This window comes from Phoenix dactylifera, chromosome 5 (assembly GCF_051530095.1).
Source record: "Phoenix dactylifera cultivar Ajwa chromosome 5, Ajwa_hap1_PhDact_Kaust_v1.1, whole genome shotgun sequence".
In the NCBI taxonomy this organism is placed as follows: Eukaryota; Viridiplantae; Streptophyta; class Magnoliopsida; order Arecales; family Arecaceae; genus Phoenix; species Phoenix dactylifera.
The window spans coordinates 28736419-28764353 of NC_143194.1; the positions used below are offsets into that span (position 1 = coordinate 28736419).

At 43.6% G+C, this 27935-nt stretch overlaps 1 protein-coding gene across 3 annotated transcripts in view; it reads right to left on the reverse strand.

Annotated features, from left to right (window-relative positions):
* LOC148703534 (putative phosphoinositide phosphatase SAC9) overlaps positions 1-27935 on the reverse strand; it is a 41396-nt gene that overhangs the window by 5018 nt on the left and 8443 nt on the right. For 2 of the 3 annotated variants that reach the window (XM_088722146.2, XM_088722147.2), the window contains exons 6-13: positions 24901-25008; positions 24600-24770; positions 19944-20180; positions 18282-18761; positions 14133-14960; positions 11187-11384; positions 9413-9874; positions 9087-9320 (exon numbers count right to left, since the gene is read on the reverse strand). In XM_088722146.2, the coding sequence (XP_088578272.2) occupies positions 9087-9320; positions 9413-9874; positions 11187-11384; positions 14133-14960; positions 18282-18761; positions 19944-20180; positions 24600-24770; positions 24901-25008 (2718 nt within the window). The remainder of the gene's footprint in view (positions 1-9086; positions 9321-9412; positions 9875-11186; positions 11385-14132; positions 14961-18281; positions 18762-19943; positions 20181-24599; positions 24771-24900; positions 25009-27935) is intronic. The other variant, XM_088722148.2, reaches the window with a different exon arrangement.

Consider the following 27935-nt stretch of genomic DNA (forward strand, 5'->3'; position numbering starts at 1 on the left):
GGAGAATTCCGCTCGTTGGTCGGCCAAGGCTGGCGCAAGCCGAGGCGACCGGTCGGGGCTTCAGGCTAGTCTGCTCCCGGGATGATCATCGGGTTAGCCTGGCATCCGAGGACCGAGCCTCGGGGAATTCCGCTCGTTGGTCGGCCAAGGCTGGCGCAAGCCGAGGCGACCGGTCGGAGCTTCAGGCTAGTTTGCTCCCGGGATGGTCATCGGGTTAGCCTGGCATCCGAGGACCAAGCCTCGGGGAATTCCGCTCGTTGGTCGGCCAAGGCTGGCGCAAGCCGAGGCGACCGGTCGGGGCTTCAGGCTAGTCTGCTCCCGGGATGATCATCGGGTTAGCCTCGCATCCGAGGGCCAAGCCTCGGGGAATTCCGCTCGTTGGTCGCGCCCCTATCACTTGCCGCTCGACGGGGTTTCTCCGTGGCCAGCTGCGATCGTGTTTCTCCTCCTCTCGAAGCGTCGCCTGGGGAACACCAGAAGGCCATTAAATGCTAATTGAGGCGTTACCTGGAAAATCGGACCGGCCAGTTGCTGTTTGCGAGGAGTGCCAGTTAAGCGGCCGCGATACGCGCGTTCTTCGAGGCGGATGCGGCCTGGACGCGTGCGGAGATATGTGGGCCGCGGGATACACGCCGCCCGGAGTGTCCTGCACGAAGAATGCAATTAAGGAGAACGACGCTTAGGAGATCGTGGGGGGATAAACCTCGAGAGCCGGAACGGCTCCTGATTCGATGTGCCCGCATTTATTGGAGCCACCCGCATCGGAACGACCAGGGGGCCACAGTTTGGCTATAAATATAAGCGCAGGTGCGGTGGAGCCTGCCAAGCCGGAGCTGTTCAGGTTGCCATGGATCGTGGACCTCCTCTCCGGCGCGTGGCTGGGAAACCCCCGCCGGAGGAACGGGAGGCGCGCCCCTCGCAACTTCCGCCAACTAGTCGTTTCATCTGGGATCAACAGGGAGATTCTCTCCGGTGGAACTCCGCTCTAGGCGTTTCATCCGGGATCACATCCCCCTCTTTTCAGTCCTACCTCCCGATTGAGCTCTGCGCTAGACGCTTCATCCGGGATCGCGCCTCCTCGCGCTCTTCTCCCTTGTATTCCTTTCCTCCCCTTCTCCTGGGGAGGACCGGAATATCCCTTGGATGTGGCGTTCCTCTAGAAGCAGTGCGAACTTCTTCGTCCGCGCCGGCTCTTCGTCTTTTGCGTGAGGCATCGATGGCGCCTCCGGGGGGAAGCACCCACGTCCGGTGGGATTGCAGCTGCTTCGGATGGAGGGTTCGGGATCCCGGATCTTCAGCTCCACGGAGTCCCCACCTCTTCCTTACTTTCTTTACTCCCCAATTCCCCTCCGGAAATTCTTTGTAATCACACGAACACGCCATTGTAACCAGGAATTATTGAGATGAATTTTTGAACTGTCTTTCTGGCTGTCTTTCTACTGGCAATATACCCGCAGGTTAGCGGAATTCCAGCTCCTTGGAATTTCTCGACCATCTAGGGCCTCCAACTGGTAGGAGCCAGGTCGGTTTACCCAGCGAACCCTATACGGGCCTTCCCAATTTGGCGCCAGCTTCCCACCTTCCGTGGGTTGAGATGCTTTGGCTCGCCTTAGCACCAGATCTCCGATTCTGAAAAGTTTTGGTCGGACCTTGGAGTTATAATATCGGGCCACCCTCCGCTGATACATCGCCATCCGGACCTGCGCCATTTCCCTCGCTTCTTCCAAGAGGTCCAGGTTCTCTCGGAGTTGCTCCGAATTGGCCTCGGGTCGGTGCGCAGCCACCCGGGGCGAGGGGAGTCCGAGCTCCACGGGGACAACCGCTTCCGTGCCATAGGTTAGGCTGAAAGGCGTCTCCCCGGTAGGGGTCCGATGCGTGGTCCGATACGCCCAAAGGACGTTCTCGAGTTCTTCGACCCAAGCTTGCCCCGTCCGACCGATTCGCGCCTTAATTCCTTGGAGGATTGTCCGGTTTGTCACCTCGGCCTCACCGTTGGTTTGGGGATGCGACACAGATGTGAACCGATGCTCGATCCCGAACTCCTCGCAGAAGTCACGGAAATGCTTGTTGTCGAACTGTCGACCATTATCCGAGATGAGGACCCGGGGTACCCCAAATCGGACAATGATGTTTCTCTTCACGAACTTCCGGACTTGCGCCTCCGTGATAGTGGCCAGCGGCTCTGCCTCCACCCACTTGGTGAAGTAGTCGATTGCAACAATCAAGAATTTCCGCTGGGCTGAAGCGACGGGGAATGGTCCGAGGATATCCATTCCCCACTGTGCGAAGGGCCAGGGTGCGGTGATTGGTGCCAAGGGGACAGAAGGGACTCTCTGGACGTTGGCGTGGCGCTGGCAGGCGTCGCATTTCCGTACATAATCCTTTGAGTCCTCCAACAAGGTAGGCCAATAATAGCCTTGCCTCATGATCTTGTGCGCCAAGGACCTAGCCCCCGAGTGGGATCCGCAGACGCCCTCGTGGACTTCGCCGAGGACGTAGGCCGCCTCCGAGGGGCGGAGGCACCTTAAGAGGGGGGCGGTAAACGAGGTCCGATACAGCCTCCCTTCATAGAGTACGTAGTGGGCGGACTTCTTGACAAGTCGCCGAGCTTGATCTTCGTCTTCAGGGAGGATCCCTTCGGCGAGGTAGGCGACGAGCGGGTCCATCCAAGACGGCTCCGGATCAATCGCCATCACCGCTCCAGCCTCGCCGATGCTCGGGGCATCCAGGGTCTCCAGGTAGATTGCCCTCGACAAGTTGTGCGCCTCTGCGCCCACCAAGCGGGACAACCTGTCGGCCCTGGCATTTTCGCTTCTGGGGACCTGCTGGATGTCGACACTGCCGAGGTCGGGAATGAGTGCTTGCACCTTCCGGACGTAGTTCTGCATGGTCAGGCTCCGGGCCTCGAACTCCCCACGGACCTGCCCGACCACCAGCTGGGAGTCGGTGAAGACCTTCAAACGCCGGATGCCGAGCTCCCCGGTGAGTTTGAGTCCCGCGACTAGGGCCTCGTATTCCGCCTCGTTGTTGGTAACTGGAAATCCAAACCTCAAGGCATACTCGGCTATCACTCCATCAGGACTGGTAAGGACCAGCCCGGCCCCTCCACCCTCGGGGTTCGACGACCCATCGATGTGAAGCGTCCAGGTCGGGAGGTCGAGGCTGGGCATTTCCGGCGGTCTAGGTTCCGCCTCCTGCACCGTGCACTCAGCGAGGAAGTCCGCGAGCACCTGGGCCTTGATGGCGGGTCGAGGCTGGTAGCGGATGTCGAACTCACCGAGTTCTACTGCCCACTTCACCAGCCGTCCCGCATTCTCGGGGTTGCTGAGGATCTGTCGTAACGGTTGATCAGTTAAGAGGGTGACAGAATGGGCCTGGAAATAGGGGCGGAGCCTCCTGGTCGCGGTCAGCAGCGCGAAGGCGATCTTTTCAGCCTTCGTATACCGCGTCTCGGCGTCCCGTAGGACCCGGCTGATGTAGTACACAGGCTTCTGGAGCTTTGCCTCTTCCCGAACCAGCACCGCACTGACCGCGGTTGGGGAGACCGCCAGATAGAGGTAGAGCATCTCCCCTTCTTGCGGCTTGGACAGCAGGGGAGGAGACGCCAGGTATTCCTTGAGCTGGTCGAATGCTGCTTGACATTCGGCCGTCCAGAGGAAGTCTTTCGGGCGTTTTAACACCTTGAAGAATGGTTGGCAGCGTTCGGCCGATTTCGCCACAAATCGTCCGAGCGCGGCGACCCTTCCAGCGAGCTCCTGAACCTCCTTCACTTTGGTCGGAGGGGACATACCTTGGATGGCCTCGATTTTGTCCGGGTTGGCTTCGATACCCCGCTGGTTGACAATGAAACCGAGGAACCTCCCGGCCGAAGCGCCAAAGGCGCACTTCGCTGGGTTCAGCTTCATGCGAAACTTCCGCAAGGTGGTGAAAGTCTCCTCCAGATCCACGATGTGCTGGTCTGCCTGGCGGCTCTTCACCAGCATATCATCCACGTACACCTCCATATTCCGGCCGATTTGCTCTTTGAAGATTTTGTTGACGAGGCGCTGGTAAGTGGCGCCAGCATTCTTCAGACCGAAGGGCATTACCTTGTAGCAGTACAGCCCCCGGTCCGTTATAAAGGCAGTTTTCTCCTCGTCCTGTGGGGCCATCATTATCTGGTTGTAACCGGAGAAGGCGTCCATGAAAGACAGCAGCTGATATCCGGAAGTCGCGTCGCCCAGTTGGTCTATCCGCGGAAGCGGGAAGCTATCCTTAGGGCACGCCTTGTTCAGGTCGGTATAGTCGACGCACATCCTCCACTTCCCGCTCGCCTTCCGGACAAGTACAACATTTGCCAGCCACTCGGGGTAACTCACCTCCCTTATGAATCCTGCCTCCAAGAGCTTGTCTACCTCCTGGTCGACCACCCGGATCCGATCCGGGGCACAGTGTCTCTTCTTCTGTTTCACTGGCCGGTGGGTCGGGTCGACGTTGAGGGCGTGAGAAATGACCTCCGGGTCGATCCCAGGTACATCGGCCGCCGACCAGGCAAATACATCGGCATTGGCTCGGAGGAATTCCACCAACCGGGCCCGAGCTCCCGGGTCGAGATTGGCGCCGACCCGGACCGCCCGGTCCGGGCGGCCTTCCTCGAGGGGAACTTCGACCACCCCCTCGGCCGGCTCCCCCTGCCGCAAGGCCACCTCGTCTCTGGCATCAAGGGACTCGACGCTTAGGGCTTCTGCGGGCTTCTTCCCTTTGAGGGTCGCTAAGAAACATTGCCGTGCGGTCGGTTGGTCACCTCGGACCTCTCCGATCCCGACCGTCGTGGGGAACCGCATGAGCAAGTGGTACGTGGAGACCACCGCACGAAGGGCGTTCAGTCCGGGTCGTCCGAGGATAGCGTTGTAAGCCGAGGGAACACGGACGACCAAGAACCCGAGTCGCACCGTGGCTTCTGCGGGTGCGACGCCCGCAGTCACAGGCAGCTCAACGACACCTTCCACCGAGACAGCGTCACCGGTGAATCCTACGAGAGGGGTGGACATTTTGTGCAACAATTGTCTGGACAAGCCCAGCTTTTGGAAGGCCTCGTAAAACAAGATATCAGCTGAGCTTCCACTATCCACAAGAACACGCCTTACATCATAGTTTGCCATGGTGAGGGAGATCACCATGGCGTCATCGTGGGGGGTCTGAACCCCCTTTACATCCTCATCACAAAAAGTGATTACGTTGCCGACCCTCTGCCTCTTTGCGACGGCCGCCCCCGACGCCTCCGTCGAGCCCCCTGCATTCCTCGCGGGCCGGGGGCAGCCCCCAGTGATAGTGTGGATCACGCCCGCAACGGGTCGATTCTGCTCCCGAGGCCCCGGAGGAGCCGGGTCGGCCGGACGCGGGTCTGCGGGGGGACGTCGGTCGCCCACATATCGACCGAGACGCCCCCGGCGGATGAGTGCCTCGATCTCGTCCCGAAGCTGGAAGCAGTCTTCTGTGTCGTGGCCGTGGTCTCGGTGGTACTCACAGTACGCCCGGGAGGGCCTCTTCCCAGGGATCTTCCGCATCTGTCTCGGGGCCGGGAGGTCCTCCCGCCCCTTGATCTCCATAAGGATCTTGGCCCGGGGAGTCAGGAGAGGGGTGTACCGGTTGAAACGTCGGGGCGGAGAACGAGGGCGTGGGGCGCCGTGGTTCTTCGCCGGCGACGGGCTTCTGCGCCGACGCTGAGGCGTCGGGCTCCTCTGGCGTGCCTCTTTCCGCCTTTTCTTCCCAAGCTTTTGAGGGATCTCGGCGGCCTCCTTGCTCCGGTAGGCGGCCGCCTCCTCGGCGTCCGCATACTGGTTCGCCCGGGACAACAGCTCTGGGAAGCTCCGCGGCAGGCGTTTGTCCAGGGAGAAGGTGAGTCTGCCCTTCCGGAAGCCACGCTTCAGGGCTGAAAGAGCTACCTCCTGACTCAGGTTCCGGACCTCCAGCGTAGCCCTGTTGAAGCGGGTAAGATAATCCCGCAGGCTTTCTCCCTCGTTTTGCCGGACATCAAAGAGGGAGTCAGAGACCAGTCGCCGCCGGCTACTGACGGCGAAATGAGTGATGAAGAGGCGAGTGAACTGGTCGAAGGACCGGATTGAGTCAGCCTCCAGCCCGACGAACCACGCCCTCGCCGGGCCACGGAGGGTTGCCGGGAAAGCCTTGCAGAGAAGGGGATCTGATGCTCCGTGGAGGAGCATAAGGGTCCTGAAACTCTCGACGTGATCCCGCGGGTCCGCCGCCCCGTCATAGGGCTCGATCGCCGGCATTTTAAACCCCGGCGGATTCGGGGTCCGCAGGATCCTCGAGGCAAGCGCCGGCTGGGAGGAGATCTCTAAGTCGGCGAAGGGATCTTTGGAATGGCCCTTCAAGACCTGGAGTTGTCGGTGGAGATCGTCCACCCGCCGGTCCAGGGAGCGCGACCGGTGGGTGGGAGACAAGGAGCGGCGAGAGGGGGACCGACTGGAGCGCGGGTTCCTCGAGGACTGGGGGGTCTGGGAACGCGCCCGGGCCCGCCTCTCGTACCCCGCGCAGCTCCGGTGGGAAGGTCCCGGCAGAATGGAGCGTGCTCGAGAATCCTCCTCGCGCCGGCGCTCCTCCCCATGGGAGAGGAAGGAGCGCGGGTTGAGGAGGACAGGCGAACGCTCAGGCAGCGGCGGCTCCTGAGCCCGCTGCGGCGTCCGGGACATCGCACCCTGCAGATTCTGCACCGCCTCCGCGAGGGTGCGAACCTGCTGGGTTAGCTGGTCGAACTGGGCGGCTTCGACCGTCTGAATGGGCGGTGGGGCGGTGGAGTGTTGCTGAGAGTGTGTTGGAGATGCAGCGGCCTCTCGGCCAGAGGCGCGAGAGGCCCCGCGACCGGGAGCATTGGAAGCTCCACGACCACCTCGCCGTGCCATTACGATCGCTCTGAGATCCGGGCCCTTCCTCTAGCGCCAACTGTTGCTGGGGGTCCAAACCGAGAACGATTGGCACAGCGGTGTGAACGGGGTTCCCTTGGAATTGCTTCGGTTGCGCTCCACCTTCCGCTGGGAAACCTGCAAGCAAGCCTCGCACCACCACCGGGGTGGTGGGGGCCCTCCGACGATCAAGTTAGGGAAGATCGAAGGAGAAGGAGAGGTAGCAGGTAAGATGATACTCTGGAAAATCTTTCTTACCCTCCCCTTCCCCCCCAGCCGCATATATATCAGGCTGGGAGGTTTTTTTGGGGATTGGTCATCGTGTGGCACGATGGGGTTGCCACTGACATGGTCGTTACAGGGCGTCGTGGGGCAGCGCCGGGTACGGCCATGGCAGGGCGTAGTGGAGCTCCGCTTTGTACGGCTGTTACAGGGGATCGTGGGGCAGCGCCGGATACGGCCGTTGCAGGGAGTAGTGGAGCAGGGGGCCGCGGCGTGCCTCAGGGGAACAGTCTGTTGTTGTCAAGAGATTGCCGACTTGGGGTCGGATTGCTGGATCAAGGGGCACCCGACTCGGGGTCGGGCTGCGGAGCCGAAGATATCCGATCCGAGGTCGGATTGCTGGATCAAGGGGCACCCGACTCGGGGTCGGGCTGCGGAGCCGAAGATATCCGACCCGAGGTCGGATTGCTGGATCAAGGGGCAGCCGACCCGGGGTCGGGCTGCGGAGCCGAAGATATCCGACCCGAGGTCGGATTGCTGGATCAAGGGGCAGCCGTAGTCTTCCTGGGCGCGCGTGCCGGTCACGTGGGGCATGGTGGCTAAGTTCCCCCGTAACAGCACGCCCTACCGTTTCAGTTCAGCATCGAACTGTACCGGGCGCCGACCGGTGCGGATCCCAGTACCGATTCGGCGGACCTTAGATACAGGTATTGCCTGTTACAGATAAATGAAGATTTTAAGACTTTATTCTTCTTTTTTTGGTAGGAGAAAAGCCAAAAGCCAAAAGCCCAAATACATCATTTCTTTATGCTACTATGCTTGGGTAATTTCCACACCTATCCATCGCCTCCTCCATAGGGAAATCAAATGTCTAAAACATGTTTAAAACCTAGACCAATTCACTGAACCAGAAAAGTAACTGTGTCAAGGGACACCAGTTCAATCTTCAGGTCACTCAGCAATGGACCATGATGTCATCATGACATCAGATCCACAAATTGTCAATTATTTTAATAAAAATAAATTAAAATTACATATTTTTGCAAATAATACCAAAAAAAACCAAATTTTTATCATTTTCTAACAATTTTTAGTACTTTCTCATAATCAGAACTTTTATGATAATTCCCAACCTTCCCCATTGTCCTTTGAAGCTACCCAAACTCCAAAACACAAAATCATCTTTTCCACCAGAGGAACATTTGAAAATGTATAAATGCTCCATCAAAAAATTGCTCAAAATAGTTTGGAAAAATCTCAAGAGATGAGAAGCATTCTTTATGCAAAAGATAAAAAAAATAAATAAATAAACCAAAACTCCATATAAACAAGTAAATAGAGGTACCCAAGAAAAAAATGCAGCATAAGAATTTTTTAAATCAAAAATAGAAATTGGCTCAAATGAGTTTGGGGAGGCAGGAGAGGAGATAAGGGATGGAGGGATGGAGAGAGAGAGAGAGAGAGAGGGAAGAAGGGAGGGAGGGAGGGAGGGAGAAGGATTTGGCACTACCACTGGACCTTGAGGGTGGAGGTTGTGGATGCCATGGCTGGAGAAAATTATTATTTCGATTTGGAGGCTCGAAGCATCAAGAAAGAGTTAAGCTAGATTCCATCATCCCAATACCAACAACAATTCACAACCAAATTTTTTATGTCAAATAAGACCATCTTGTTAGAGAACTGGAAAAGGTTCAAACGAATCCATGGTTTAACTGGCCTGGTTCAGGTGAAAAAAAGGCTGGTTTTTTAATCAAAACTAGTTTAGGGGGTTCATCCAAATGCTTGGTCAATAAACTTATGATATATCAAAATTATCTAATAGTATAAAATAGTAACTTAAAGTTCTGATATGGGAGGAAGTTTAACTTGGGAATTTATAGCAAAAACAAAGCAAAGGAAGATATTTAGAGAACATAACAAAATGCAATAATTGTATTGATACAATTATTAGCTACCAGGTACCTGAATAGCAGAAACTTGGATATATAAAACTGCTGGTGTTATGTGTCTATCTTCTAAACAGGTCAATGAGGCATCCCATAAATCCACATCCAAAGAAGAAGGTGAATGAGTAATTCGTGGTTTTATCACATTTAAAGCATCCAGACGGAATCCTGCTAATCCAGGTACAGTAGGTGATAAAAACTGCTCAAGGACAAGATCATTATCTGTTAACCTTTCAGCTTCAACCGGAACCTGGAAAGGATTAGGAGACGCAATCAGCAAAGTTTACCAAATTTAACAAACAGAAAAGCACATTCTTGTTGTCAAAAGCAGCAGGAGTTTACTCTAAATCGACTCAATTGTGGAGATCTCTCCAAGAAACTTTTCATTTGTATCATTTCAGGCACTTGTGGTGATGCATCCTGGCCCAACTCTTTTCTCACAGACTTGCCAAAGACCACAATCCGTTTTGCATGGATGCATGGAGCATTTTTGTCCGTTCCACCGAAAGCAGCAGGGGGATCAGGTTTTGCAAAGGGATTTTCATCCAAAGAAAGAAGATTACACTCTTCTTCCAAATTCATTGAACTAGAAGCATGCTGCGGAAGAGTCAATGCCATCCAAATAATGCGGCATTGAACAGGATTGCGGAAGTGAAATTTCATGTGCCTTGGGATATCATTTTCTGTACCAGATTTTTCTGGCCCACAAAGTTGTTGGGACGATGATATGAGTGATTTTACATCCCATTTTCCTATGAATGAGCGCTCATCTCTGTGTATTGTATTGCTTGCCCATATTTGGACCTGTACCAGCAACAAATTCATTAGCAGGCAATGCAAAGACATTAAGAGGGGGGGAAATGGCAGGTACCTAAAAAAAGATGAAAATTGCCCAACAAAGGAAATTGTTAAAAGAGTGATGGATTATAGAAGGAAATTAAATTCCTTGTAAAAGAAAAATCAACATTTATGGAGGTCAAATGCAAGCATAACTTTAAGAGTAGTACTGCTGGTAAATGCAGCTGTAACAGCAAAAGGTCTATATTGGACTAATATTTATCCATGACTAGCTCAAGACATTTGTCTGCACATCAAAGGTTCTATAAGCCTTCAGAACTTGCGTGTATACACTTTATGCTTAAAAATGTATACATTAAAAAAATGGTTGTCAAAGCATAGCATATATAAGCAAAGCAAACAAATACTGAGCATGGTCAACTGGGTCTTTGTCAAATATGAACAATTTTAGTAAAATTTTTACTAAATCCTTGGTACACTCTTGGAGTTTGGCCAGATCAATATGCTACACTGCACCAGGTGGTACAGTTATTACTTAAAACATATGGAATAGCCATGCAAAGTTGCAAACAAAAAAGAGCATAAGAAACCTTGACATGGTATAGCCTATTCCAAGTCTATGCCCAGTTTGCAAAAAATATTTGGCTGGAATAAGAGCCAATTCCAAGACTTATGCTCTTAACAAACAACCCCCCACAGATTTGCACTCTCCTCTTTCCAGATTATCTATTTTGATGTGGTACAGGTAACTATGGAAGAAAGAGTGAAGCATCCTCATAAAGGATAAATCTTATTAAGCATAGAAAAAGGGGTAATTTTTGTGGCACTGATACAAAAGCATTACTGACAGTGACTAGTATTAAATAACTCACTAATCATTAATGGGTAAAACTTCAATTAGTTTTTCTTTTTCTTTTGTTCCTGTAAGAAGTTGTTTGTTATTTACATCTGCTGAAGTTATACGATTACAAGGTGAAAATGATATTTGAATTTATCAGAGCCAAGTTCCATATATTAATTTTTAGTGAATGAAAATTCAATCCTAGTTCGATCCTTTATATTACTTTAGAATATTATACTTCAAAGCTAATAGCCAAAAGTATGCTTGTAATAAAACTTAACAAAGATGATGGTGTTTTAAGAGAAGGATGCTCAAATTCCGCAGCTGGTCAAATTTTTTGTTCAACTTGATTTTTTTTTTTTCCAAACGATACCCTAGAAGAACTAGTTTATGTTTGTAAATATCATCCAAAGCATTGCAGGAAATAAAAAACAATCATGTAAAACAATCGAGAAGAGCATTCAATTAGGATCTTACAACAGGGCTGTCAGATGTTGAATAACCACATGAACTGACAAGAATGGCAACCCCAAAAACATCAGATAGACTTCCAAGAACAATTGAAAATTCTACAATGGAGATACTAGGTGGAGCTCTCCAATAACAATGTTGTTCTCCTATGCCAAGTGGTGCAAGTAATGAATATAATGGTTCGGAGCCCACAGCTGTTTCCACCTGCAAAGCACAGACTACTAAGTAATGCTTATAAAAGAATAAAACAATAAAATAGTTTTGATTTTTGAACATAGTCATAATTATGGATTAAATTGTCCACTGTTTGTCCTGACATTTAATCAAATCCTATATTACACAAACCACATAATAAGTATAGAAATGACATTCTTAAAAGAAGAAAAAGAAGACATAATCTTGTCCCTTTTTTTATGATCATATAAGCTGATAATACACAAATGAAGGGGAGAAAAGATATTAGATAAACATTTTTCACTGCTTTAAATGAACATTAAAATTTAACTTACATACCATTTTCATCTAGTTGATTACAAAATAGAGGGAGGAGAGCTAAGCTGTTATGCTTAACTTTCCCACACTATGTTTTGCCACCTCAAGCCAGTTAATTGTGAGAGTAAACTATTCTCTTTGCTCCCCCCTAGTGAGGAAAGAAATATAGTTCAACCCTTCTCATTTCCCTTTTCTTTCCTGTGTCCCTATCTCATCATTCCCTTTCTCCCTTCTCTCTGGTCACTGCTCCCAAACCTCCCCCTATGCATGTTTACCATCTCTAAAGACTAGCTACTTGACCATCACTTTCTCTCCTTCCTAGTGTCTTAAGCAATATTGTTCGGATATTTTCAAGAAAGGCCACTGGAGGGGAAAGAAAAGAGCAAAAACTGTTCTAGTTTTTCTACTACAGCTACTGCAAACCATGCTGTAGAGAGGAGATGAGAGAGAGAGAGAGAGAGTGAAGAGATCATAGATTCCATAACCACCTTCCGATCTCCTCAAGATCCCCAGAGTCCAAGCATCATTTGAAACAGCGGTGCAGGTAGGCTTAGTGTTTGAATATGGGAAGTCAATAAAGTGTGTACTGGGATGGAAAGTTGTTTATGTCGACCGTAGAGAAGGGGATGATTGCGAAAGAGAAGAAGGGGCAGAGTTAGAGGAGAGTAGGGAAACTATATAAATTGTGAAGGGATCGAAAAGGCTAGCCAGTCTTTGTGAAGCCAGTGTAGACAATTGGCAATTTTTATTTGGTGGGGGGAGAGAGAGAGCATTGGTTGTAAGGCTTATATCTGCAAAAAGAAAAAAAAACATTAGGAAACAGAAAGGCCTTTTCTTTTAGGTGTGAGAAACCTAGGTGTGGCTTCCTAGCCTTGAAATCTTTTTTCATTTCAGTTTGTATTCCAGCAGAATGGAACCCACAGACCAGAAACCTTAAATCTAAGGTGGGCCCCACAATTTTTTTTTTTTGGTGGCGGAAAGAAGACCGGCGCGGGGGGGGGGGGGGGGGGGGGGGGGGGGGGGGGGGTGGCGGGGGGATGGGATCCTTGTATTACAAATGAACAAGTTGTGGACATTCTAGATATACTTTCATGTTTTAGCATAGATATTTAACTTTAGAGGTAACAATAGGTTACATTTTCATATGTTCCCAAAAGTTTGAGAAATAGTCATGATGATCAAAACTACATCATACAGGGTCCAAGTTACCACATTACTTTGATTCACAATCAAAGTTCTTCAAAAGGTACATGCTTTGGTTTCCAAATAGTGAAACAATGGGACGAGCAAACTTGCCATCTTTGGCCTTGGATTGCTAGCTTTTCCAATTGAAAATGTTAAACTCTCACTAGGAGATTTTGCTCGGAGAAAAGGAAAGAAAGAACAAAAGCATCTTCCTGCTATAAACTTATTTTAGCAATTATACGTCATTAGCATCTTATATGAAAGAGGAAATTTCATATAAAGGTAAGGCCCTAAATATTTTCTTTCCTAGTCCTTACTATAATATCTTCAAATTCATCATTTTCTCAACTTGTAACCGCTTTTTATTAACTTATGTGTTTCTTTGTATTATATTATTGCTTAACTGCTAAAATAGAGTTCATGATGGTTCTTGCCAAATCTACAAAGTAATTCAAACTCTGGGCTGGTGAAAGCCTGGTTTTAGGCCAAAAAAAATCTTGCATTAAGTTCAGAGTAACACCTATTTACATCAGTAGATTATGTTTTGCAAAGGACTCCAGGTCTAAGTATCGCAAATTCACAAACCTTAAATATCTTTTAACACTTTAATCAGGACCTTCCACTCGGCACAAATTTGATAAGGTCTCAATCAGCCCATAGAGTCATCATGCACATATGTTGCTGGAGAATACCTTGCGTGTTGCACACATCAACCGAAAACAAGATTAGTAGTTCCATTCATAAGAATAAGAACCATCAAAGACACGAATAGAACAGGACATTAAGAAGGTGAGTTGACAAAGAAACATCATTGCTTTGTTCATCAAACAATTGTTCTCCTTCTAGGAAATTTTGGGACCGCAGCAAATATGCCCTGCATTCCCCTGAATCCAAGATCTACTCCTTAATAGCAAACTAATCATGGTTTAGTAACACAACAATGAAACTCTTCACAAATGCGTCAATATGACCTTCTACCACAGCTGCCCATGTGATTCCAAAGAAGAGAGACTTCAAGAAAATAAGAGTGACAAATTACCAATTTTTTGAAAATTATATAAATCCAGACTGCACAAATCTTAGCAATTTCACCAAAGCATAATAATAGATGATGAAATTAAGATAATAAGAATCCCTGAATTTATATTTGGAAACCACAACCATGACATCCTTATATGTGGTAAAGTTGAGCTATCATGAATCATAGTTAACAAAAAATTGAGAAAAACCACATTAATAATTAACATCTATAGAAATCAGATATTGAGGGATTACCGAATGTAATAAGCTTGCATAAGGGAATTCAGCAAGGGATTCAGCTCCCTTAAGTAGCTTCTTTAACTGCTTCTTGCCCATATCTACACCTCTCCAGGAATTAGATATTCTGTCAACTTCGTGTCCAACAGCTTGATCCAGGGCCTTCCGTGCTGCATCATCTGCACGGGCTCTTCTCCTCAAGCTACTCAAAACCCTGACATAGTCCACGTACAAAACATGAAGGAAAACTTCATTGCAGCATAGTTTACAGATAACTCCATCCACAAGAGTTGATCGACTACTGCAAGTCCCTTCATTCTGCCCTCCCTGATTAGAACCACTCTGGCTTGATAAACTGCTGTAGATTCTCATATCTTTATAACTATTGCTAATTAGTAAATTAGCTCCCTTCCCAGCACAGCAAACACTGCAAGTTTTTCTTCCACATTGAGAACAAGTCAGAAGCAGTGGTGAGCTTCCAGTAGAAGAAATACTGGAAGAAGCTTTTGAAGACGGTTGTTTTTCAGCACGAACTTCACACATGGCACCGCAGCAGGTTTCTCCAAATTCATTAATATTCCAAAAATCTATTTTTTTATCTGTAGTTTCAAGCCCAATGGAAGCATTAATTTGATCTGCATGTGCAGCCTGCCCCCATGATGCTAGGCTATCGACATAGTTGCATAATTTTACCATGTAGGAATCATCAAGCAAGCGATTTGGATCTATTGTTGCAGAATCAATGCTGATTGATAATAAAGCTCTGTCTCTTTCTGCAGCAGAAAGATTCAGGCGGAGGCGCTGAATTTCAAGCTTCATGGCTTGCACAAAGTCAAATTCCCTCCCCTAAAAATGGTGCATTAAGATGTAATTGGATTATAAATTAGAAATTGGCAGCAGATCTACCAAAAATATATTTTACATAAATAGTTATACTAATTAAATCTTACAAATTTAACTTTTTAACTAAAAACCATAGAGTGCACATCTCAGTAATGTTTTTCCAGAGCCTAAAGCAGGACATAATTAATATATATCAGTGCATGTATGCACATAGCTATAAACAAAAAAGACAGATTGTCCAATCTACACGAAATGTCTTTTATGATTTTTTCACTTTATTTATAGAAGGTACCTTAGGTGTGTGCTCCTATAAAACAAGATGCATCTCCATAGTCCCCGATCATTCTAGGCCATTTGATCTCCTTAAGAATCTTAAATCAGAAAGGTGTAACAAATAGAGGTAAGAGGCTGCACGGATCATTGGCCAATATGGTAGGTACAACATACCAATATATGGTACCAGCTGACACAGCTTTAAGCAGAAAAGAAAAGTGTAAAAAATTACAAAAACCCCCTTGAGGTACACTGACACCCCATAGTTTGTAAAAGCTACACTTACACCCAATTAAATTAATGGCGTTAGTAAAACAGTTTACCTCATGTGAAAAGTTGAAATTGCCCTTGGGAAGGAGGAGGATGCATGCATTTTCTTCTGTCCTTGAATGGTTGTTATGTCGCTTAAGATTATTTTGGTCATTTCTCAAAATTTTTCTGATGTGGTATTTGGTCCTATTTAAGGTTAATGGTTTGACTAACTTTCTGTCAAATTATGGATTAAAATGTTAGATATAAATAAACCTCAAGGGGGTAAGCGTAAGTTTTTCAAACTATTAGGTGTAAGAGAAATTTACCCCTAATCTCAGAAAGATTTTTGTAATTTTCTCAAACATCTTTAAGCTTAGTACCAGATAGTATGTGTTTAGTTAGGGCTGGTTACCCTCAAATTGGACTCAAGGAGGTGCCAAGTACTGATTTCTGGCTATTGAGTACACACTAGCCAATACGCCCAGAATTTAAATCCTTGATCTTCAGCGATCCTAGAAGAAGCAGGAAACTTCAGACAACAAAAAAGAGAAAAAAAAAAAAGAAAAGGAACAAGAAAATAAAGAATGAAGAAGCATGGTTACCTACAGTGCATCTGCCTATAAAGTTGTACCAAATATTATTAAAGCAATAAAGTATTTAATAATAAAGTATAATTTGTTGTTGTACACAATACTAAAATAGAATGGTGCTTTTTGAGTCTTAGAAGACAATGATACATAGATCCTAAAAGGAAAAATTTTAAAGAACAAAAGAAGTTTTTTATGAAATATGGAAGTGATCGATGATGCTTACATGAAAGTGGGTTAGAAACATAAGGAAGCGAGTCCAAGCATAGTCACAAGTTCAACATTCAGGAACAATTTGACAAGGTCAAATATATCATAATTCAGGAAAAATGGTCAAATTCAACAAGAGTTCAAAAGAAACTCAGAAAATTATATAAAAACAAATTTCTAATCATTTTTTCATATATGTAATATGTAAAAATCACTTGTAGTTGGATATGAAATAGAGAGCACAAAGGAGAACAGGAAAAAGGTTCTGTGATTTCTCTTTTCTATCAATGGTAGTTCACTGTTGGCCGTTCGTGAGATTTTTATGGATTAGTCTCTTTTCTATAATGGTCCTCTTTTTACATGAAACACTAATTAGGACTGTAGTTTATTATAAATGGGACAGAGTAATCCTTGTTGTTCAATTAAAGAATAACTCCCTTCATATCTTTGTGTTATATAATACAATGTAACTTTTTTATGTTAAAAAATACAAACTCCAATGATCCACATATCCACACTCCGTGTCATAATGATAGAATACGTTAACAGTATAATTACCATTTAAATATAAAGAATCAACAAAATTAGTTACTAACTAGACAACAAGGACTACTTTGTCTCATTTATAAATAAGTAGGTCATAAAAATATAATTTTATAAAAAAGAGGGCTGCGTTGGGATTGGACTGAGAAAGGACCAATATGTCAAAATCCCATGACTTCATTGCTGAATTACTGAGAGAATCCAAGGCCTTTTGGCTTCTATTATTTAAAAAAAAATCGAGCTTTTCAAACAAAAAACAGAGGAATATGAAATTCCCTCTATTTCAAGATATTGGGAGATGATGTTTGCCTTGTGGGGTGATTGAATGTGGGGTCCACAAACTTATATAATTTCTTTCCCAGTTTCCCCAAGATCCAAACACCTTCTGCTCCCCCCCCCCCCCCCTCACCCGCCCGCCTGCCCCCCGCCCCTACGCCGCCATCTCAATGCATCCCCAACACCAAAAGCCTCCAAACAACTTTGGATCATTTTATATGTCTACTCCATGAATATGCATCCCAATAGATCCTGAATAATTTGGGAATTCATGATTTATTCATGATCTTGCGAATTATTTGCCAACCGCTAATGATGAAGTGAATCAATCGCAGAATAGTTCGCTTGACTTGCAGAGGACAAATAAGTCTAAGAATTTTGAAATATACAATGAATAATGTTATTATGGGTCCAAGAGCAAAAGCAAGATTCTTATCTATTCCTTGTGCTACTCCTAAGCTTTTTAAGAATATACATATAACAATTGGAGCATGTTCTTTTTTATGCAAGTCTAGGAAGCACCATAAGTTCAGTTTGATGAATTGCAGTTCAGTGAACTGCAGATTCATTCTATAGAGCTTCTATTAACACAAGTCATTGGAACTAAATCTACAGTTCTATAGCATTTGGATTTCATTTCAAAGTGTGAACGTCACATCAGGTGGTTCTGAACAAGTCAAGGCTGAGCTGGGTTAGACTGACTATGATTGAGTCCAATATGTTCGAGTTGGGTCAGGTCCAGATAGGTTGCATCAGGTCAAGTTAAGACAGGTGCAATCATGTTGGTTTGGAGGAAGTGGGCCAGGTTGAATCAGTTCAAGTCTATTTAGGCTGGGTTGAGAAATACAATCACCATATAAATTATATAGTTCAATATTTCCAACATGCAAATGACGGACCAGCTGAGCTGGATACCAAGACCTAAAAGAATGATTCAAGGTTTAAAGTAGACAAATGAATGAAGTAGATTGGACAAATTACATGAATGAACATAAGTCACTTAAACAACATGACATAATATATATACTCAGAATGAAGACAAGTCACTTAAACAACACAACAACATGACGTATAATATATAGTCGGAATGGAAAAATAGGTAATGACATTAAATCTAGGAATAGACAGGAAATGCAAGGATAATGGCCACATGAGATAGGAAAAGTTGTTAAAGTAACCGTACCTTATTAGATCCACTAAGGGATTTGTAAAAATTTATGTATTGTTGAGTGCCACTGTACTCTCTAACACTTTCATTTTGTGACTGAGTGTGCACAGCAGAAGCAGCCGGAGAATAGTTATCATCACCAGAACTGTCAAAGAAATCTATAGGGCCCCCATCACCCAATCCAGTATTTTCTGTAACATTTGAAACCTCTAGTTGAGAAGTAGATGCAAGATCACCAGTAAGAAGGTCCATGACGTTGTTGATAGCACTCGGTTTAGCTAGTGGATGACCACCTCCATTGATTGAAGATGCATTCTGATTATAATTGGGGTATGGGTCACATAGAAAAGGATTTATGGAATCATTTGCATCTAAACCATGTTGAGACGTGTTATTCTGCTTATGTCTTTCTTGGAGAAGCTCAATGAATTTAGCACCATATCCTTTATTAGTAAATATATTGATCCAAGGAAGAGAAACACCAAGTACTTCAATCTGTAAAAGACTCATGATTAGACATTTACTTAAAGTAGACCAACTAACTAGAAAGCCATGTATAGATAAAATGACTAAGAAAACATATATTCCATCATCATGCCAATGATTCATCTGAGAAAATAGAATATAAATTTAAAAAAACAATGAAAGCAAACAAACCAGACTCTACTTATATTATGTTCCTAATGGCATCAACTCATCATCTTAGCAGGAAATCATTTTTAGAAGTAATGATCATTTGCTGAAGAGAACAAAGTAGTGGAAAGGAAAAATTCAGAGCAGTACCTTAACTAAAAAGCATTGTGTCATCTATATGGTTGGCTTAGATCAAGGTTCGATCCATCAAACATTCAAAACATTTTGTGACTATCAACATGTTGTGAATCCTGTGATTTGGTGCCAGGATCCTGCCAAGGCAACTTTGGGAAAGAGAAGGTGTTGCCATGAAACCAGGAAAGTTATCTATTGAGAAAGTACCCTACATTTTCAGCTACATATTTTAAGTTCCCGCAATCAGATAGCAGCAGTCCAAGTTTTGTCTAGACTTTAAAAGAACCGAAAAAAAGAATATCAAACCATGATCTTGAAACTCAAGTTTTGCAGATAAAACAATTTATGCTAACAATAAGTGGAAAAAAACAAAACAATGTTGAAAGTGTCAATGGACATCAAGAAACAAAATCCAGAACTCAAAGGATAGTTTTGTCATCAACTAAGGTTGCCCTCTCAAACTATAAACTAGAGCAAGTATTCATTGGTGAGAACACGACAAATGACAGTTGCCAGTAAAAGGTACCACTGCATTCTTAAAATTTTATAACAAATAAGATGGCAAGCATAACATTTACCAAAATTAGCCAAAAGTTGAATGAAAACAACGCTAATAAGTTCACCATCATACTGCATCATATTATGTCGCCAATTATAGTTACTAATTTAATCCTTCAATAAAGTGAAGATTAAGAATAATTAAAAGAAAAGGAAACCATTATATATTTCATTCCACTGAAATAAGTACCCAACAACCAACCATCTATAAGAATGAGAAATACCCAGGATGATGTAGCATTTCAATAAAGGTCAGTGTAATCAAAGACAAAAATTTAAAGAACTAATAAATATTCAGTTTTCACAGACTGCAACTACCCGATGCTACAGGTTTCAATATCAACATTGTACCTCACCAAGAGTAAGAGGCGTTCTTCCAGAAGGATAGAAAGTAAGTGCAACGACACGAGTGAGAAAGTTCAATTCTCCCTCCAATTCCTCAAAGTCATACAGCAAAGGAAGATAGGAACTTTCTTGAGGATGCAAGAGAGCACTTTTACCAGTGACAGCCAAATCCTCTGGATCGATTCTTCCTGTTAGGGGAATTGAAAGATTTGTCCCATTTGAGCACTGTGGTATACACGCACCCTACAACAACACAAGAGTTATGTGTTCAGGTTGGTTGTAACATAGAAAACTCATTGCCATCAGTTCTAGGGCACCCTTTTCATGATAGAAAACATTCATAGAGAGCACTATAATTCACATCCAATGAAAAAGGAACAAGGTATTAGATAACAGAACAAATTGAAGCTAGGAAAAAATCTCAACCATGTATAAAATGTTTAATGATAAAAATAATAATAATTGTTGCATGGCACAATATTGAATCCAGATTCAATCAACATATATTGCCACCAAAATATTGCATGGCATAATATTGAATCCAAGTTCAATCATTATAAATTGCCAAAAAAAAGAAACACATATACTAAACTTGATTATGTGACTGGCTAGAGGTCAATCAGCAAAATTCTTTATTACACATAATAGGAAATTGCTATTGACATCTAAGTTGAATGTGGAACACAGGTGTAAAGAGGAAGAGTTATGACGAAACAATTACAAAGGAGGAGGATTGGAACTTGCAAGTTGCAAGTTGCAATGATGAAGGATAAAATGCCTACTCAGGTAATATAGCCATTCACAAAAAAGATCAAGGAGGCTTAATAAAGACTTGGATAGCAGTGATAGCCATGTAAATCTGGAAGAAATTTGAGATAATTCTAACTCATGTTTGAAATATCCATGCACATGTAGAATGATCATCCACAAATAAAATAATAAAAAGTGAGTGGATTTGGGAATTCAAACAGTCCCAGCACATTAGAGAGCTAATTTCTGAGAAGCACTCTGTAACACTTCTCTTTTGGCGAAAATGTTGCTCTATGATGCTTTCCAAACTCACAACCTCGCAAAGAACTTGCAACAAACAATCTCAGGAACTATATGGTCACACATAGATGCTTTAGCCTGCAATGCACACAAAGCACTGGTGAAAGGACTGCCAGTCAAATGACATGAAGATAAACCATCTCTTTTTCTACCTAATGACCTTCATCTTCTTTCTCATATGCAGATCCCGAGATACGGAGTGAGTAGGAAATAAGTGAATAAACAATTTGACAACTTGGTTAACTTACAGACGGTAAGCTCGCCGAGAACTTGAGAATTTACAAAGATGAAGGGAGTGACAGTAGAGCAATCTTAATTGCATCCACTTTATGGATAGACCATCAGCTGAAGTAATTGTGCTGCATAAAAAGAGAAGAATAAGAGAGATGAAATTTGTTGCTCGTCAGTCATGAGGTCTGATGCTAGCTTCAGGTCAATGTCACAGTAAGCTAATAGACACATAGTTGTCTGTAAAAGCCTAATCACTAGCCCACTGGAGCAAAACCAATTAGACCCATGGGGTGACCCTACCCAAAGGATTAATACAAACAGAGATGGGTGAGGTAACAGAGGCCGCGGGTTTTTATTTTGGGGGTTTTAAATGAAGTCGACAAATCGGGGATGCGGCCCCCACTTCACTTAAAACCCCCAAATTAAAAATCCGCGGCTGCGGCCTCGACCTCCGCCGCGCCCCTGCGGGTTCCCCCGCCCCCCACCGGGCTCCGCCGCCCCCCCGGCCTCCGCCGCCCCTCCGCGGCTCTCCGATGGCGGCCACAGGTCTCCTCCCTCTCTCTCTTTCCTTCCCGCGCTCTCTCGTTCTCTTCTTCTTCCCCGGCTCCGGTGGGGAAGAGCTGGCTGGTTCGTACTATCCGATTCCAGTACAAACCGGAACCGTACTAGTCCGGTTGAGACCAGTACGCCTACCGGACCCGGTACGACGGAGCTTGGTTCAAACCAACCAAATATACCATAATTATCTAACTTAACCTCACGATTGATCTCAATAATTTTAAACTTAACAAAATACACAAGTAACAACCTAAATCTAATCTGACATCACAATTAATCTGCTTGGGGAAAGCATGGGGTAACATTTTTGTCGCTTTTATTTAAAGTTCTATTTACTTTAATTTAGCAAGAATTTTTCTTATATGTCAATAATATAAAACACGCACTTTTTTGTTTTGTACATTAGTACTTATTTTTCCCATTTATCTCCCACATTGTGGGAGTGTTTTGCTTGTTCTGATTTATACAGATGGGATGTCTCATCTCTAATAACCAAAAAAAGAAAAATACCACTAGAGAAGGATGCCAGTTCAATCACTCATGCTTTGCCCATGTTAAATAATAGGTTGAGAACTTGTAATTATTTCCTAAGTACGTACAATCTAGATTCTAGAGCAATAAACAAAATACATCCTTTTGTAAAAATATGATGATTTCTGAAATATCTACAAATTGATCTCAAAAATTTTAACATCTTGGCTGAATTCATGAGTTATGATTTAAGTGATGAATGCAATAAAGATAATTCTGCATTATTAATGTCACATTACTAATGATGGAGGTGATTCATACCAGCAGACTCACAAAGTAAATACAAGGAGTATAGATTAAAAAAAAAACTAATTCAACTAGCATCAGCCATGGTATGATTGCAGTGAATATGGTGCGCCTCTGAAACAATATTAAAAAACTCAAAAGGCGTAGGTCTTGCCAATTGAATTGTCCAAGAAATCTTCTGAAGGTACGTATAGAAGTATTTAGATATGGGAGAAGAAACATTTGGACTTTATTCAACTGACATCTTAAATTAAGGTCGGCAGAACCGTTCCGAACCAGACAGTTCCGGCCGATCCGAGCCGTACCGGTGGCTCACCGATACGGTTTTGGCAACAGAAACGAGACCCATTGCCAGAGCCGGAGAAAGAAAGAGAGAACGAGCGAGGAAGGGAGGGAGAGGGAAAGGTCGGGATGTCGGCGAAGGGCCAACGAAGGCCGTAGGGGGCCGAATGAAGCCGCGGCAGGCGAGGTTGCGGCCGGTTTTTCTGTTTCAAACGAAACATGAGTCTGATCGCGGCCTTGCTTCCTACAGACTCGGTCGGCCTCCACCGGCGTCCGCCACCCTCCTCCAACCTCCCTCCTCTCCCCCTTCTCTCTCTCTCCTTTTCTCTCTCCCACTGTACCGTGCCCTGTGTTGGGTACAGGCCCAGCACGGCCCGTACCGAGTAGTGCTGCCAGGAAACCAATACGGTGCCCGAAACCGGTTCCTCCGACCTTGTCTTAAATGAAACCCGTACTAGTCTTCTACTAAGGAAAATCTAAAATCCTTACCTAGTAATGAAGAGTGTAAGTCAAAAGTAATTAAATCTCAACTTAGTTTAGATGATATGAAGAGTCCATTATCACACAAGATGGGAAAGATATAAATACATTGATATGATGTTATATACACAATATCCACTCAGTCTCCCTCTCCCTCTAACCAAGATAAAGAAGATCCAAGCAACAACCCTAATGAACTCAACTAAAATACTAACCACTATAGCAGGCGATATCTCAGTTGCCATCAATTGTGAACGTTAGAAGGAAGCAACATAATGAAAGGAGTTTTGGAATCTGCCCGAGAGCAAGCAACACCAAAAATTGTTTGTGCCATCCTCAGTGTAAGGTACGTGGCCCATCAACATTGCTCCTCACTTGTCAATAATTTAGTACAAGACTATAGTATTCAGTTTCAAAACTATGCTTACAAGTGTCAATCTTTCACTTGATCTTCTGATTAACTAGGTCCTCGCATGAATAGTGTACCCATGAATACCCAGAAACAGAAAGACTAGTTATGAAATGAGTATATCAGAAGAAACCAAGCAACCATATCGATATAGGAGATGATTTAGTTGTGTAGAATGAGGACTAGGCCTCACTAGGAAAGAAGACCTTGGATTTGAGCGAAGCCCACAAAAAACAAGGTGAAGATAACCAAAAAGCTATAAGATATATCAATATCTGGAAAAAAACAAGGTGAAGATCACCAAAAAGCTATAAGATATATCAATATCTGGAAAAGGTCGCACTGGCAAATGTATTCCTTGACAAAATAACTGAATGGGGTGAGGGTTGTTTGTCTTAGGCAGTTTATTTTCATAGATCTTTTATATCATTCCAATCTTTATTCAGTTTTCAGTAAATTATCTGATTATGAGAAACGTGTCGAGTAAAATTCCCAGAAAACAACCAATAATATCATATTGCAGCCTCAGTGGATACGTAAATTCATATAATTACCAAGCCTCGAGCATGGGTTGATCATATGATAAAGTAAAGTAAGCATGATTTTAAGTTTCAAATTCTGCAATGTCAAAGTTTCTAGGATGCTACAATCTATAAAAGTACTAGACCAAGGAAGCAGTTACTATTTTTTTTTTTTGTCGAAAAAAAGTAATGGGAATCAAAGTTACAAAGAAATAAAAAACAAAATAAATTGACTAAAGTTTCTTTCAACAGATCTGTTTTGAATGAAGGATATCCTAGAGAAAATATATAGGAGGTATTATTGATACTCCTGTAGCATGGGAGTTGAAAAGTCATGTTGAAGAGAGATCAAACCTCAAGAACAAGCTTGAGACCATCTAAACTGCATCCAGTCCTAACATCTACAGTTGCCGGGTATGCCGAATCTTCTGCACCATGCGACACTGTCAGAAGAAGCTGACAAACGTGGCAAGGCTCTTGAAGATAAATAAATAGTTCAACAACATCTGCAGCTGGTGGGCAGACCTGCGAAAAGAACTCTTCACCTTAAGTAGGAGCCTATAATAGTGAATATTGCATCAAATTAAAAAAGCAACAGAAAGAAAATTTCTGCAATAGGAAGTTTTCCGGATTGTTACAGGTGAAAATATCATACCCATACTAGCTCTTTTTTCTTAAAACTAAGAAGGCCTGAATCACCATTAGCAATTGGGATCATACTCGGAATTGGTTTCAGGAAGCACCCTGAAGGTCGTGATAATACCTGTATGCAACCACCAAGCACATTTAAAATCTAGACATATAACTTCAGAATCCCAGTAAAGCCAGGCCTCAATAACATGCCGATAAATAAAGAGATGCAAATGGAAGTAACCAGTACACAGATTGCAGAATCATTTTCAATATACATATTGCAATCATTTCATGGATGAATAAGGCATGTTGTAGTTGATTGTTACTCCTAGAAGCTAGCAAAAGAATTGCCTGACTCCTTATATTGGAACTTGGAAGAAGAGAGAAATAAAATCTTATACACAACATTAAACTATGTACTCTAGCTAGACAAGCAATGAAATTCCTATGTTAGATCAGTAGTTGTTCAACGACGAGTACAATCAATCAATCTATCATATATGGAACTTTTGACTGAGGATAATATATAATGACATTAATCAATTGCTAGATTCATGTAACAACCTTGTCAAAAATGGTGATGTCATTCTACATCAAAGCAACAAGAAATGTTTGGATCTGTACATTGACTAAGAACAAAAACTAATCAGCATTTTTGTGATGCAATTAAAAGTGAGAACGTAAGTGTTAAATAGAGTGATCAATTTAAATCAGTGATAGCAGATTATTTGGGTTTCCATATATGCTTCTAGGAAGAGTATACAAGATACAAGGAATACTTTTAAGGTTGAATATGTAATGTATAATGGACACAAATGGTAGTTCTAAGGAGGAATGCCGGCCAACCCACCCAACCCCCAACCCTCTCAAATATAAACCTTGTCCCAGGGAGGGGAAAAAAAGACCATTCCTGCCCCAAATATTTTATTGGACTCCTCACGCTCCGATCGTTGGCTCAAGGAAGTTACAGATCAAAAGTTCCACTTCTCATGTTATCTTTTGAATATTAACAAAATTATCCAGTGGGAAGTCCCCCAGCAGTTTTCTATATCGATCAGTAAAACCGTCCCTTCTAAAATATTTTTATGTTAGCAAATCACAAAAACAAGACCATAACAGATTTTGATAATATATTACTAGAAATTGAAAGTGTAAGACTATAATCTATAAGGTTGAGTAGTTTAGTCAAAGTGACTCGGGCTAGTTAGTTTTATCAGCACTGGCAACAATATGAATACATATAGGTTACTTGTTTTGACTGGATTGATCAAATCTAACAACATTGCAATTTTTTTCCTTATGCATCAACTAGGCTGACCAAAATGATATGAGTTTGCTCGGTACCATACCTAGCAACTTTGTAACTGTCTAATTAAAGGTAAGCTTACCTCAATCTCAAGGGGTCAATGTGCCATTCGTGGTGCCATCAAAACAATTAGACAAGCACTAGAAACATCACAACTGTAGCCTAGACCAAAAGCATTATTGCCAAGCAAATATCCAAACTACTATATAAGGGTTAAAGCACCGATAATCATACGCATAACAGTTCTACCAGAATGATGTCATAATGCACATGACACATCTATTAGCGCTAGCACCGCAGTGACAAGGTGTATACCATATGTGCATACAGTACCATATGGAGAGGCAAGCTACCAGTACTTTACCGGCCGATATGCTACAGCCATTATGCCCCGATATGCATCAATACTTAAAATTCTTGCTACTAGTGCTCAATTTTAGGGCCACCTAATTTTCAAATTCAGCAAACTCAGATTTTGTTGCATGTACATCGACCCAACTAGACCTTTACAGAACAAAGTAGTTGCAACTAGAGGACACTATCAAAATGCCCCATCTCATTTAGTTACAGTAGAAAGCATCATTCTACTTCTACTCCGATATTTGTATGAGAGCAAGCAATATTTATTGCCAAAGTGCCCTAAAGATGCATCACTTATGAAACACTATAAAAGCATCTCTTAACTTTATCAGAACCCAAAGCTTATCAAATTATCTCTATCCATCACTTTGTATTACTTATTTTTAAAAAAAAGAAAGAAAAAATTATATTGTCTTCGGCAAGATATATCGACTATACACTAATATGTAGTTTTCATTTTCGCTTGCATGTATTTTATTATATTTTGATCCTATTAAATTTAAGCCATGATCCGAGGAAGCTTTGCCTCCATGTTCCACTTTAGCCTTCAACCCTACCAGTACTTTGGGTGTGCATTAAGAAAAGTAGGAAAATGGGGGAAGATAGGGAGAGAATGAATTTGAGACTGCAAGAGAGATGGGGTTCACTTAGATTATCTAAAAGAAGAAAAAGATACTGCATCATAGTTAAGAGAGAGAGATGGGCATTTTTTTCAAAGAAGGAAAAATATCATATTTATGGAACCACGTGTATTTACAATATGGATCCCACAGGGCTTCACTTTTGGAGTCCAACCTCACATGGCCAACTCCAGGAGTTCCCATTATAATATGGTAGATTTTCATCTATTTAAGTAGCATTTTGATATTCAGAAGCTGCATATGCCACGGTACCTCCTACATCAACAATAAGTTCATCAATAAAAAGTGTTAACAGATACTAAGTATCATCATTGCTTTAGAACAACAATGACTAGAAATCTATTTTTCACAATAAATACTTAATCTATATTTGATAAATTTTAATTAAATTTTTAAGCACAATTTTGCTTCTCAATGTCCAACAAGTTGCATTTCGTAGTACATTTTTTAAGCTGCTTCCAAACCAGTAAAACAATGTGTGGATTATCTCTCCTCTTCATCACCCACCAATTGCCTAGGAAAGAAATGGCTTCTATTTTTGACCATCCTGGCATTAGCCAAATTGGTTCTCTAGAATGCTGTTCATTTTCTTAATCTTCAAGAAATATGATCACAACTGTATTACCTGGACACTTATATCCAGCTTCAAAAAAATCTGAGTCAGGTATTGTATCAAACACTTGGATACTTATGAAGCTATGATTGTCACTTTTAAAGATTGGAAAGAATGAACTCCTCCAACAATGAGTT